The 14,979-nt window shown below is 40.5% G+C and overlaps 1 protein-coding gene across 3 annotated transcripts in view; it reads right to left on the bottom strand.

Annotated features, from left to right (window-relative positions):
- Positions 1 to 425: 425 nt before the first annotated feature.
- Positions 426 to 14,979, bottom strand: part of cyth1a (cytohesin 1a) — a 38,319-nt gene continuing 23,765 nt past the window's right edge. For 2 of the 3 annotated variants that reach the window (XM_014990883.2, XM_014990882.2), the window contains exons 2-13: positions 13,773 to 13,855; positions 10,993 to 11,057; positions 9,660 to 9,726; positions 9,461 to 9,579; positions 8,103 to 8,183; positions 7,857 to 7,969; positions 6,819 to 6,967; positions 6,612 to 6,724; positions 3,181 to 3,259; positions 3,025 to 3,093; positions 2,739 to 2,893; positions 426 to 2,381 (exon numbers count right to left, since the gene is read on the bottom strand). In XM_014990883.2, coding sequence (XP_014846369.1) covers positions 2,303 to 2,381; positions 2,739 to 2,893; positions 3,025 to 3,093; positions 3,181 to 3,259; positions 6,612 to 6,724; positions 6,819 to 6,967; positions 7,857 to 7,969; positions 8,103 to 8,183; positions 9,461 to 9,579; positions 9,660 to 9,726; positions 10,993 to 11,057; positions 13,773 to 13,855 — 1,172 coding nt within the window. In that variant the 3' untranslated portion in view covers positions 426 to 2,302. The remainder of the gene's footprint in view (positions 2,382 to 2,738; positions 2,894 to 3,024; positions 3,094 to 3,180; positions 3,260 to 6,611; positions 6,725 to 6,818; positions 6,968 to 7,856; positions 7,970 to 8,102; positions 8,184 to 9,460; positions 9,580 to 9,659; positions 9,727 to 10,992; positions 11,058 to 13,772; positions 13,856 to 14,979) is intronic. The other variant, XM_014990881.2, reaches the window with a different exon arrangement.

The raw sequence follows: 14,979 nt of genomic DNA, 5'->3' as shown, positions 1-14,979 counted from the left end.
TTGATTACTTTTCCAGGCACCATTGAATATGATACACTTTCACTTGTAAATATCGACCTTTACCCCGCTGCGCCGAAATTTTGTGCCATAAATACTTTAACAAGCAAGCCTGTGAGGTAGTATGAAATGTTATGGAGTGTTAAATAAAGGCCGGGTTTAAACAGTAACAGAAGGTAGGATCTTTTTTTATTTGTGTGGTTGAAATAATACTCGGGAGGAGGGTTGGGGGGGGAGCACATGATTCAGTTTCAAGGCTGCCCTCAAGTGGAAGTTCAGTTTTCAAGGACATACGCACAGAGGTAATATTATAATATCTGGACATACAGCGATATTCTCGACCCAAAAACTAAGGGAGGATTGAGCTTATCCTCTACTGCCACCTGCTGGAGAATCTTACAAACTGCAGCACACAGATTCCATAAGAGTCAGCGTTGAGAGGCTTTATTTCAAATTGAGTAAATGGCACTGATAATGTGAAATACTATAACAATGTACTAAACAAAATAATGTCAAAACTAACAAAACTCAGGACAAAATGCCCACTATATATTTAAATATGTACAACTTCGATAAATAAAACAATACTGTTGAGAATTTTGACTGCTCTGCATTCTTTCCTAATCCTCTTGGGAGCAGTCGCCGAAGGGATGACAAACAGGAAACTGAACAGATAATCAACTCTGGACAGGGAAAAGAAAAGAAAGAAAGCTAAATATAAAATTTGTGATTGTATTTTCAGTTTGTCACTGCTGCAGCCCTCCCATCTGCCCTATTTCATACAAAAAAAAAAAAAACATCCTGAGACGAAGTACATCCCACTCGTTTACAGGCATAGTTTAGAGCTTCAACAGCAACTTTTTTTTTTTTTTTTACAATATGGCTTCCACACAACCTGGAGTTTACAGTATTTTCCAATGGTCAGAGAGGTTATGTCAAAAAAAATAAAAAAAGCAAATGATGCATCAAAAATTCAAAAAACAAACAAGGAAGAATGAAAAATCTGTGCTTGAAAGGGTAAAGAAAACTAAATCAGACTCGCCAACCAGCAGCAATTCCAGTCACATTTTCTAAAAAGTGCCAAGCACCAACGTTCTCTAGCATTTAAATTATCTCAGTATTAGACAGTGATGCTGATCTTTTGTTTCATATAAAGTACAAAGAGTGTGAGAAAGCAACTAGGGCTCTGTCCACACTAACCTGGAAGCTCTGTAAAAAGGAAACCCACCGTCTGCATGGCAACGGATATTTTTCAGAGTTCAGTTTGGGGTGTACAAGTGCGAACTGGATAACTGGAGATGATTAAGTCTCCCAACAGTCAAGGTCCACTTTGCAAATAATTACATATTTGTCTCTATTTATCCTTACGCCGTTTCAATAAAACTTTGGAATAACCAAACTGACCAAATTAGAAAAAAATAAATAAATATCTGTTTGAAACTAAATGTCCAGAGTTGTGCTGCAGTGGTCTAAATGGAGCCAATAAATGTGTTTTGCAGACTGAGGTGATGAAGATGCTCATCTCTCGTGAAGCATCTCCAGGATATTTAGAAAACAAACTTAACGATCCTGACTCAGAGAGGTGAGCTACGTCGTGAAGAGCTCTCCATTTTTGTTTTAATCTCCTGAGTGGCAACTCTTTTGTAACAGGCTTTAGAGTTACTCTTTCTTTAAAAAGAAAAAAAAAAGGACTAAATATTCCAAATGGCTCCAACCCTCCATCTGAAAGTCTTTCAGCAGCTACTGCTGCAAGAAAGCTCTATTATATTCAAAAGCAGACAAAAAGAAGAACTCAACGGTGAAAACTTTAAAAATAGACACTTGTTACTAAAAGATATTAAAGCACGTCAGAGAAGAGCTTTGAGGAATCTTTTGGTTGTTGGTGCCACACTTGGGTCAGACCTGCTGAGTTAAAACGACGTGTGCAAAAGGAGACTGTTGTCAATATATACAATGAATTTGAATAATGACTTTTTAAAGCTTTTTCAAAGGGGATTTTACCAGCAAGATTCCCTTCCTGCCTGAGACACAGAACCTCCAATGCTGTGAGAAAAAAGACTAGACATTCAGACAGAAGGTTGGAGGAAGCTTTGACCCGGCTCTTATCTAAATCCCCAGCATGCTTCCTGTTTGTTTATTTTTATTTTTTTTTCTGGCCTGTAGAGTTCCAGAACCAATCCGTGAAGAATCCCTTGGAGACGTCTGAGGGGGACCTCAACCGTGGCTTCTGCACCAACCCGGGTGGGGGAGGCAGACAGTCAGACCTCCAGCCCCCTTTTTCTGTCAAGTGCAACGTCGGAGGAGCTCAGTGCCTCTTAATTGACGACACTTTCTTCTTCCTGGCTGCAAGCATCTCATAAAAGGGGTCCCTGCTAATAGCAGCTCTGTGGAAAAAGACACAGAGAAAGCTGTTAGCGGAAAAAAGCAAAGGAATACAGCGTGCAAACTACTACACCTTTATAGAGCTGGAATAGTCACTGGTATCTGCGGATCTATGTAGTTTAAATATATTTATTTCATATTCCTAGATTTTTTTGTTCAAAATTTGTTCACAATGAAACAACAGACTTCAATGGATCTGCAAAATTTATGTGTGAACATTAATTTTAAATTGTGCAACACATTCTGAAGTGGATTTAGGTCTGGACTTTGACTGGGACAGTGTAACACATTAAAATGAGGTTTCAAACTCCAGTTCCAGAGGGAACAAGCTGCACAGTAATGTGAGAAAAAGTTCTTACTTTATGCTGTTCATCCATTCATCCTTCTCCTCTGCAGTGGGGGCAGAGATGCGATAGAAGGTGTGGTTGCCCTCGACAACGCGTCCATCCGCCTCGGTTTTGCAAGCTTTTATTACCTGATCTTTGTTGTCGGGGATGAAAAGTTCAAAGCAATTCTGCAGAAATAACATGGACAGAATTCCAGAAAATGAAAATTACAATTCCAAGCTCCTGCCAAATCTAACACACTATACAGATCTTATCGTTTGTAATCTTTATACGCACCACTAGAGGGTGCACTACTTACAGGCTTCTTATCCTCAACTTCCCTGATGCTCAGATTCTCCAACGGTATGATCCCTCTGGGCTCTTTGTCCTGGGGGAAAAAAAAAAAAAAAAAAAATGTAAATGACTGGGTTCTACAGAATAACGTGCAATGGGATTTGTGATAAATGATACTCACTGTGGTGTACTCGAAGTAATAAAGACAGTTGTCTGTGAGAATGAACCATCTTCTCTTCCAAGTTTTAACACGGCCCCCTGTGGAGCAAACAGCCAGAATCAGAACGGCTCGGCGAGACAAAGAGAAAGAGAGACGAGCACCAGAAGCGCCGAGTGGAGCAGCAGACAGGCAGACGGATGTATGGACAGACAGACAGACAGATGACGGCTCCAGGGGCCTCCTGTTAACCACACCGCTTATCACCAAGTTCTCCCCTTCACCAGACTTTATGGACATTTGAAAACTACTGGCCTCATAAATCAAGATTTACAGACTAAAACTCCTTGCTTTTGCATCCCACCCAGCTTTAAAACATTTACTTCTCTCTGATTCGCTGGGGCATGTACTTAAAAGAAGGCAGTCAATATCAAACATCAAGATGTGTTTTACTTCCAAAAAAAATGTCAACCACTTGGTGACTTGTATTCATTTGCATGTAAAGATATAAACTAAAACTTGAATGCTCAGGATGGATTTTAATGCCAGGTTCAAACTTTAATCTGATTTAGCAAAACAAGAGGTGCCTGAGGATTTGGTTTGAACCACAGGGGGTTTGGTGGGTAACTCTGCACTCACTGATCTATGATTGACCTCTTGGCCTCTGTCACCAATACTTCCTGTGAAGGGAAACCTGATTAGAGAAGCAGATGGGCGGCTAAATGCTGGGATGGGATGCCGACAAACTGAGAAAAATAGGAGAGCTTGGGCCAGACAGGACTCTTGCCTTCACTAAAGGCATCTCAGACTTGAATTTCCTGTTTGTCTAGACAAGAAAATCCCGCCACCGAGGTTAGTAGAAAGAAAAAGGTGTGCAGCACAACCCTTTTTTCTCCCCAACAGGTCAGGTTTAGAAACTTCTGTACAAATCAAAGAACACACTTTTGTCATCATATGACAGCAAAGACTGTATATGATATCCAATCATATTCCAGACACAACTTATGTCTAAGCTTAGTATCTACAGACATTGTTGACGTTTGACAGAGATGAAGATCTGTGGCTCTTCGCCACGTGTCGAACAGAAACAAAAACAAAGCAGACCAACAGAAAAAAAACACAGATGCATTGGCAGAATCACAAAGATCATTGAGCCGTTTCCAGACGAGCCACGTCGGTTCCTCACAGAGAAAAAAAAAAAGAGTCCCCTCTGCAACAGCATCCGGAAAGAGGAGAAGCCAACCAGCCTGCTGCTGCAGGAGGGGAGTGTGGATGTTGTTGGACTGGAACGGAGCTGGAGAGGAGGGAGTAGCCCATGCAAGATAGGCCGTGGGAGGTGAAAAGGAAGCATGTTTTGGTTTTATACAACAAGCAAAATGTTCATGTTTTTAACTCCTGCAGAGAGGAGGAAGCTCATAATTCTGGCAGATCTACCCAATTTGCATTTTTTGTGTGTTTCGCTTAGATATGCCAATTGAGTCCAATTTTTGCGATGTTCTCCCCCCCCCCCACCCCCCACCCACAGTTTTTTTTCCACTCCGGTCCACCAAAACAGGCTGCAACCACACTTTTACTCTTCAGATCCAGTTCTAGCATGAGATAAGTAGAGCAGAGTTTTGCTGATAAAAAGATGCAGTATTCCCTTTTCATGCAACCACAGAGCAACTCTCTAAGGTTTTGGTTATTTCTAAAATCTTTTCTGTGCTCAGAGGATGTTAAAAAGGTATAATGCACCTTCCTAACAAAAAAAGGAGATCCAAGAGAGTGACCAACAGAGCATACAGAGGAATAAAAGCTGTTCAGCAGCAGCAGCTCCCTGAGTTCGAGCCCACTAAGTGGCGAATGCACTCAGCGACCGCCCAGCGAAGATAAAACCCATCAGCTTATTGACATAAAAAAAAGGAGACAAACATCTGAAATTTCAAATGAGCCAATGAAGAGACAAAAAAAGTGACATAACCTTGTTTGAATCAAATTTAAAACATGAGAAACGGAACAGAAAGCATGGCAGACCACCAAAAGCACCTGAGAGCCGAGAGATGGACTAGCTTTTTCGGAAGAGCAGGTGTACATACCTCCTGAGGAAAGACAACAGCCAAAATCATGGGAACAAACAAACAAACGAAGAGGGGGGGAAAAAAACATAACAAATCAAATGGTAAGTAATTATATCACCACAGTCTTTTTTAAAATCAGTGAGGCTTCAATGAACTGCTTTACAGCTTCCATTCCACAAGGGGGAGCTCCACTCAATGTGGATGGCTTCTGTAAAACACTACAAGTAAAAAATAAATAAAAATCTACCTAGGTTTGTATCAGTTATGTCAAGTAATTGACCTTCCACCATGATTATCTGACTCATTTCTCCCCATTAGGAGTCATTGGAAAAAGTAACTGTTCACTTATTGTTACAGTTGGTTGTAAAGATTCACTGTGATGTAAATATTTGATTCTCCCATTCCAAATTCATGCAGGCCTCCTTGTTCACAGTGAAGCTGTACAACGGAAACATCTCAGAGGAAACAAAGATTGAAGAGTCGGGGGGACAGAGGGGATGTGAAATTATTTCTATAACAGTTATTGGTATATGTATTTTTTCCCACATTTTGTCAGATTACGTCAGACTTCAATCTATCCATTTGGGATCTTAATATGATAAAGTCATCTAGAATTGTGAGGAGGAAAGAAAATTGATTTGTGGCTCAAAATGTATTATGAGTAAAAATCTAAAAAAATAAAAATAAAAATAAAAAAGGAAAGAAAATACAGAGTTGGATAGGCTGAGCAGTCATGTCTGCAAGTTTAGAGTAACAAAGCTCTTTGGGATGTTGTTTTCCAACCTATCCCTGCTTTAAACTTCATCCCTAAACTGTCTGCTGCATTCATGATGCTGTTTGTTCTCCAATCTTCTCAAACACACCTCTGAAAGCTTCACAGGATATTCATATTTATGCTGGGATTACATTACTCACAGCTGGACTTCATAATTAGGGGACTTTTGAGGGCAACTGGTCGTACTGGATTGTTCTTGGGCGTATCAAAGTAAAGGGGGTTAAATACAACATCTTTAAAACCATGTGTTGCTTTCCTTCTGTATATCCCAAAATCCTGATAAGACATTCATAGTTGTAACCTGATAAAATAAAGTTCAAAGGGTGTGTTTACTTTCAAATGCATGCAATTCAGTTGCTTTTCCTCTGCGTGCCTGGAATGTAGTTTATGATCTTAAATAATTGAAATGCCTTGACTTGTTCTAGTCTTGATTCATTATACATTAAAGCAGGCAGAGAGATGCCTTCAGGTGTTTTGCACACCTATTCCCATATGAACACTTGCACCTTAACACACACACACACAGGCACTCGGAGGCCATAGAGCTCTGGAGAGAACGTTGCCAAAACAAAGTCTTCTATTGGAAAGAGCTGCAGAGATGTAATACCAGAGTCTCCAACTCACCCAGCTTCAGCAACCAGCCTTCTCTGTCCGGGTTGAAGAAAGTGTGTGTGAGGTCATTGCCGTCGTCCTCGGGAATTTTGAAAGGTTCATTCTTTATGCTGTCGTATAGATTCTGCGGCAAAAGAAAATAAAGTTTTATGGAAAAAAAAGTATATATATATGAGAGGGAACGATCACTGGAGGTTAAGCAGGGAAGCTCTTTTCACCCTGAGCAGGTCTTCAGGTAGGTCTCCTCCGTCGTTAATGCCTCTGTTCATAGAGATGAAACGCTCCACGGTCGGCTTGTCCTTCACGTTGGGGTTGTGAAGGCTGGTGTTCAGCATAATGATGGCAAACGAAAGGATGTAGCACGTGTCTGTAACGCACAGCAACAGCCGGACGGTTTACAAGTGGGTGAAAAGTTAAAGTTCATCACAAACATGGTTCCACTGTATGATAATATGATTAAGTATGATTGTGAGCCAGCTGAACTGAAAGTGGCGTGATTTCGGACACAGAGGAGTGGACAGATGTAGCACTGTCTGCGAGCAGAGTGGGCAGACCGCACGTGGGCACTCCAGCATGCATGTGCGTCTCTAAACGTGCATCAAGTATGAACGCTGGAACGACACGGCTGACACAGCAGCACTTTATCAGCACTGCTAGGTTTGAGAAAGCACATTAAATATTCATATCCATCTGACGCATGTTGGCGCCTGCTCTGTTGGGAGCATCGTTTTCCAGAAACCACGTGCTCAGCTGATAAGGAGCCGCTTTGAAATGATCTTTCTCAACTGGCCACCACGTCTTGGCCTTACAGTCTGTTTTTCTCATACAGATTCCAACTGGATGTGATACCCAGGAGGCTAAACACAGAAAAATGAAAACTGTGTGCACTCTGGTTACATTTTTTGCATGCCTTTTTGCATATTTCTGTGGAATTCTTACTAATAAAATCCTATTTAGAATAAAAAACAAATCACACAAAGCACCGCAGAAGATCATTCCTGCCTGTAGCAATCAAATTATGCAACTCCCAACTCTGAGCGACTCCATGTTAAAGTTTTCTCTGAACTCCTATATGGATTTCTAAATGTTTCCGTATACACATATACTTATTATTTTCTCAAATTTCATTTTGGCTATTAGCTTTCCAACTGTCATTTTTCTCTATGAGATCAAGAAAGTATATTCCGATATCGAACATACTGTCCAACTCACATATTTTGTAAAGCTGTGAAGTTGTAGCAACACATCAAATTTACCTGTGGACTGGAAAACACCAGGGTTGCACCTGCAGTAGCGCTGAGCGAAGGCTTCCATCATACGGTCGATCTTCTGGGCTTCTCCCGGCAGACGAAAACTCCACAGGAACTGCCTGTTATGATACAAACTTTAATCAGCAACGCTCTCACTTCCTCTGGGAAGCAGATGAATTTCTTTGCCTCTGTGTTTTATGAGACTAGAGCTAACAGCTGCACCCTTGCAACTTTTGAAAGTAGATGTCTTACCTCAGGGCCTGAACCAGGTTGAGGTCTGTGAACTCATGAAGCTCCACAAAAGCATGGAGGACTTGGATATTGAATTCATCTCTGACGGAAACAGCAAGATAAATGTGTTACAGCAACACAGTGAGAAAATCAACACTTATTTAAAATAAATAGGGAAAATGTTAAGAGTTATCCTAACATTTACCTCCAGAATTTTATAATCAGGTAAGCAGAATCGGCAGATCTTTAGCTCGAGCTAAAGATGATGTGATTGTTTAACCAAACGATCGAAACATCAAAAATCCATTCTTGTTCCAGTCACTGGTAATTTGCTCACAGCAAGAAGGCTAGAAAAATACTTCTAAAGCCGTTCTAACATCTTACATATCTTACTGATAAATTTAAATTGGCCTAAACTGGTACTAGCAGGGCAAAGCTTTATAAAAATCCAGGAATAAGAAATTGGCAACAAAATTCACAATTTCTCTGTGCCCAAAGAAAACTGGTAAACGATGTTGGTATGTAAACACCTGAGTATTGCACCTCTAACAAATTTATATTCTCAAAAGGAAAAAAATTCAAAATGTAAAAATTTAACCTTAAAGATGTGTCTGTGGACTCTGTTTCTGACCAACTTGAAACCCGTTTAAAACATCAGTATTATAAGCGATACTCCTCATGAATCCAACAGGAGGGAAGATGAATCCTCCACCGCCCTGCTTACTTATCATCCAAACTCGATCATGAGGTCATCCCGCCCTTAAAACCCTTTAATGTAAATGATCTCTCCTTTGGGATGATGGCGAGGCTCTAAGGAGCTAAGCGTCATATCCAGTCACCACTTCCAGTGGACAAATGACCACGAGAATCTCAAGACTCTTCATGCAATGAAGACATCAAAAACTTTAAAATTTGATAATAGTCCAGCGAGGGCTTATAGTGGATCCCACTGTGAGCGTAGGCCTAATTTCCCCATCAAGCCCTGAGTAGAGCAGACTGGACATTGATCATATTCTCTTCTGATGACCTTTTCTCTCCAGTGAAATCCTTAAATACGTAAAACATACGCATTCCCAATTTCTGAGTCTCTTGGCCCATCACTTGGAATGAATGAGTGTACTAACCAAAGACATGTGGAGGACTGTTGAGTAAGTGGCACTGTCCTGAGACGGTGCTTGAAATGTGGAACCAATATCCAGTGTTTGGGAAAGGAAGGGGTGTGGGCCTGACAAAGCGGAAACAAAGCAATAGCATAGCTATGCTCTTTGCATTCAGTGCTTTCATCTCTCACAGGGATGTGTGCAGCTAAAGAGAGATCAAAAGCAAAAGAGCGAGATGTTTAGAAAGAGCAAAAAGAGGAAAGAAAGAACTCTGCTGACCTCTCTCCCAGATAATCTCCGATGGCCGTTTTGTTCAGACCCTCGCCTTTGTAGAGGAACTGAGCAATGTCGTCGCTGGTGTTCTTCAGCAAGTCATTCTCAATCAGGAACTGGATCCCCTGAGGAAGAGACCAGACATCCAAATTACACACTCCACGTTCAAACGTGAGGGGAAGAAAACTTGTTTTTACAGACAAACCTTTTTGGGGTCCATGTTGAATTTCTTTCGGCCCATGGCCACCTGTTTGTTCCTCTGCATATTTTTCCTAGAAAGTCAGCAAGGAGTAATGTCATCAGCTGTCCTTGACAGCAACACAATGTGTTGTAGAACAGAGAAGCATTTATGACATTAAAGCTTTGAGGGGGAAACATCTAAAAAGTGTGCATTTGTACATATTCAGAACCCCGATACCACTAATTATTACCGCAACAGCTCACAATTAAACATTTTAGCCGTCATGTAAATCACTATGTGATGTGTAAAACTAATACTAAACATCATCCTTAACATGCCATCCCTGTGGTGAAACATGGTAGTGGCAGCAGTAAGCTATGGGAATCCAATTTTGAATGTGTAGCAAGACATGAAAATTGTTCTAACCTGATGTGCTTCATCCAGTTTTCAGGCTCTAAATGAGTTTTTGCAGATTTCTACTTTGCTACTGCTTTTATTTTTATTTCCACACACAATTATGCACTATTTTGTGTCAGTTTGCCAAAGCAAAACTAAAAGTCAAACAAGTCACAAATTATTTCAACAATTTGTTCTGGTCTGATCCTGGCAGGGGAAAAAAAAAAACAACAGCAGGGAACAGGCAGACACAGTAAATTTATTCAGTGTGAAGTGTCTTTCCCTCTGACATTTTTCTTTTTGGCAGGGGCTAGTGATGCCGTGCCGATCAAGTGAGATGTTAAAAGGTTGAGCTGCATATGGGAATGTCTCATTTCTCAGGCTCTGAATAATTCAGGGGTCAAAGTGCGCCTCAATTCTGAGCTGAGGACACGTCATCGCCTCCTTTCGTTGACATCCGTGTTCCTTTGGTTTTTAAATGCCAAAGTCCAGCACTCATCTTGGCAGTGATAAGATGAACTTAGTGGATAGATTTTCCTACATTTAACACATGCAAATCAAACCCTAAGAAAGTACGTGGATCCTCCGTGGGTTACTGATGCAAGTGAAAAAGTGTTGGATGGAAATTTTCATAGCTGATAGGATCCCCATCCACTTAAGTAGACCAAATCCCAAGCCCTCCTTCTCCAGAGACCATCCATTGTCTGCTTCTGCCAGTACACCCACTGCATTATTCAATGAGGCCTCCCATCATGGGGGGTGTGCCTGATGAAACATTTAAACTGCCTTAAAAGCAGAGCCAATTTATAGAGGACATTTGGTGTGATGGAAAGCCCAACTTAGCCATCAAACATGAATAATTGACAGCTTCATTTTGCTAACTTAATAGAGGGGATGCAATGAGCCAGCTTAGACAAAACAAAGGGAAGAGTAAGGTCTGTTTTTTTTTTTTTTTTTTTACCTCTCTTCAGTGGAGCCGAGATTCTCAATCTCACTGGTCACTTCTGCTATCTCATCCTTCAGCCGCTGCAAAGAAAACAAACATCCGTCTTAAAATACAACAAATCATCGGTCTACCAATATCACAGTGAGGCACAAAAGGGTGTAACCAACACAAAACAACAAACACAGAATCTAAGAAAAAAAGGTTTCCAGTTTTCATGGGTGCAGACCTCATACGGCAATAAACTCGATATAAACCGATCCAACACAGTGTGTAAGTGGATTATGTCTTATGATGTGCTTTACTGATGGCTTTAGAGACTGATTTTGTCGATCAAGTCGATTGTTCTGGAGCCAGACTGGTGTAATGGTGATAAGACCATGATGATGAACATGATGTCTGCTTGATGAAGGAGTGGAATATTGGAGTGCAGCACATATAATGTAATATTTGTATATTCTAAGCATATTGAGAACGATTTACTAGAAGATTAATGAGACCTTGTAAGACTGCACCAACACACGGCATTCCATGCATTTGCATCTAGACAGTCATCTGAGCAGTCGACCAGGCAACAAGCAGTCCTCCATTTATCACTGAAGTCTATGGCTGCACAGTGTATCATAAGCTTACTGCCATTGCTATAGCAGCAAATGCAGCATTAGAATCAGAAAAGACTGCTTGAATTGTAGTAACATTAACGACTTATATAAATACCAAGCAGCTTACTATCTGAAGGTCTGTGACTGAAATAAACTTAAAGCAGATTGACGTTAATGGTTCTTTTCCTACTAGCACCTAATCAGAGAGGCACGGCTCAGCTTGTTTCTACTCGAATTTAGGGGTTTTGAGCTACAAGCCCTCTTTTTAGTACTCACTTCAAGTGTGGCGAGTTAGGCTTAAAACCCGACACCAGAAGACTGTCCGTCAATATCTAAGTCTCTGACTTGTTGCCCTTATCAGACAAACGCCCACAAACAAAAGTTCCATCTCTTCCATTGTTGCGTTGTGTTTGCATCGATCATGTCATGCAAACACAACGTGGTCTCGTACAGTGGGGCTGCCCACTATAATGAAAACCCCACTCACTAGAGGTGCTACGAAAAACCACCCAAAGTGGAACGAACTTAAGCAAAGATGAGCCACGCTGAAGAGGTGTTAGTGGAAAAGAACCGAAACACTTAAATGTTTATCACAAGTCATATCTTTATCGCAATATTCACCAACAATATGACATGGGGCATGTTTGTTTTTTTTAAATGAAACAAGAAGTTACAAGAAGTGACAAGTTGGTAATTGTGTTGATGGATGTGACCAATAAAGGCGTCTTGTTTTGACAAAGTAGCTGGCAAGATGTGACTGATTTGTAAGCAATGTGAGGATAATACTGCAACTGGCTAACAGTTAGCTACTAACTACCAAATTAAATAACTTATAGAGTTCTTTAAGGGGTTTGCAGTGCACTGAATTATCTGTAGCTTAAAATCTAAACTTTAACCAAATACTTTTACAGTGAGTAAAAACTTCAAAAGTTTGGGTTTTGTCACGAAAACAGACTTTAAAAGGGTTTTTTTTTTGGCATTAGAAGCATGCATAAGAACCAACATATAGATGAGTTAACCCTGAACTAATATAGTCTACACTAATTACAGACCTCTTACACTTGATTTATTTAAGAAAGCAAATAATCTTGTTTCTTCTCTGGACGATTTTCAGAAGCAGTATGCATAGTAGTACTCTTAAAATCTACATTCATTCATACCGTGCTTCAGTGATTGTAAATCATTCATTGTGGACAATAGTAACTTAGCAAAGATAAACCACGAAAGGAACTTCTGTGTTTTCAAGGGCTATGCAATCACAACACATTCCTCAGATGCTTGCCTAAACCAACAAAGACTGTCCTCATGCAGACAACGACAGGGGCTCTGGTGGGCTGAAACACAGGAGCAGCAGAAAGACGGGTGTGGGAGTCACAAAAGGGGAGTGGGGTCAGTATGCAGACAACTGAGGGGGCCAGGAGGGAACAGTGGCAACAGTGGTGTTGAGAGAGGGAGGAGGGGGAAGGGCAGCGATGGTGCCCCAGACTCATAAAAATGAGGTGATGGATCCCACCTCCAGAGCCCACAAGGGTCAGCAGAAGTCAAGTCACCAGAGGTCTGTCCCCTGGGTGAGATTTCCACTTACTACTTACTCCTGGTTACCAAGTGACAGGACTAATCTGATGCAATCTACAATCAGCTACTGCACATGGGTCATGGAAAGGAAGCATGTATGGAAATTTAACAGAACTGATTTGACTGTAGAAATATTCCACTGACCACTTGTTTACATTTCATCACAGTCATTTGCTTGTTTTATTTTATGCCCATTTTAAATTCAAAAATAGCATTTAAATAGTCTCTATAAGTAGAACTCGTACAGATGGATACACAGAGGTTTGTTCTTTTGACACCTAGAGGAGAGAAACGGGTGAGAAATGAGGGGGAACATTTCCAAAGGAAATGACTAGTTAGTAGGAAATATCTCACATTCCTCAGGAGTTCATAAGACAACTCAAAAAAAGACAAACAATTCTGACTGCAAAACAAATATTTCAGGCAAATAACTTTTCATATATTTTTCCATTTCATAGTGTTCTTGTTGTTAAATTAATCTTTTTCCTATCAATACGAAATTACTGTTTTTTTTTCACATTATTACCTGTAATATATATATATTTATAGATCTATACTGATATATAATAATATATTTAATACATCTCGTACTATCAGAACCATGTCTTTCTTGTGGATTACCTGAATGTCCTCCAACAGCTCTTGCTTTCGCCGGCGGATATTCTCCAGCTCCTGCTGCTCCACCGGAGTGAGATCGTCTGGAACTGGACGGAGATAAAAGAGAAGATGAAAGGTTAGCATCGTTAGGCTTATCTGTACACGTCTATTCCTAAAGTATATCCCAGAGGAGTGCTTCAGTGATCCAAAATCTGATTATACTTTATAATTTCTAATCTGTTCTTTTTTTTTTTTTTTTTGAAACCAAAAGGTGAATGCAAAGCCGGGGCAAGAGACTTAAGAGAGCAGCAGCAGCAGAACGTAGCAGGTCTAAATAAAAACAAACAACAAAAGATGATTTTATTGTAGTAAGAACTGTGTTAATCCATCTTCAGTATAAAGAAATAAATGCTAATAAATACAAAAAATACATTAAACCGCCACCCAATTTGGGACACATATCTGCAGCAGTGAGGTGCGATGTGAAGAGTGACAACTGAAAAAGCTCAGAGAAGCTCAGAGGAGCACAAACGTGACGGCTCTCAAAGTGCTTCTAGTCTTTCTGTCGCTCTCGCAATATGGGCTTATAATTAGCTCGGTCTGTGCCATCAGCAGCACGTCCCGGTTAAAGCACAATATACTTGTGCGTGGGTGCTACCTGCACAGAGAGCAGCATCAGCACTTCATGTAATATCAGTCTGACCACGGACTCCTTTTCAGTGATTTTACTCCCGAGCTGAAGGTGATTCAATTTACTTTTCGCTCTTATGACACAAGAATGGCTTCTCCTTTCTAAAAACAGTATTGCATCAATTGAGGAAGCAGAACTCTGGGCTACTTGGAAATCATTTGAATTTTAATACTGAGAGTATATATTTTTTTCTGATTCCAAGCACAAGCCCTGCCCTCTGCTCTTTAGAAACACAGCAATAGAGTTGAAAGGTTAAAGGTCTGGAGCAGAAGCTTGACCCAATGGAACTCCAGAAACATTTAACAAAGCAATGGTTATAAAGCGAGCGCGAAGAATTGTCCAAAACTGAATTCACAGCTTTCCATAAAAACGGACATTCAGTCCCTTTTCCATCCATCCATTAAATGAACTTTTCACCTTTAGTGAAATCTGTATAAAGGAGGTTACTTATTTTTAATAACAGGAGGCATGTGAGTCCGAGTACCTTGAGGCAAATACCCATGACATTTACTGGAATGTCTGTTAATGTCTGACTAAAGG

Source organism: Poecilia mexicana, unplaced genomic scaffold, assembly GCF_051168715.1.
Source record: "Poecilia mexicana isolate PSO_F unplaced genomic scaffold, ASM5116871v1 scaffold_8, whole genome shotgun sequence".
Taxonomy (NCBI): Eukaryota; Metazoa; Chordata; class Actinopteri; order Cyprinodontiformes; family Poeciliidae; genus Poecilia; species Poecilia mexicana.
Note: the sequence above shows the minus strand (reverse complement) of the source record. Positions and strands in the feature narration are given on the sequence as shown.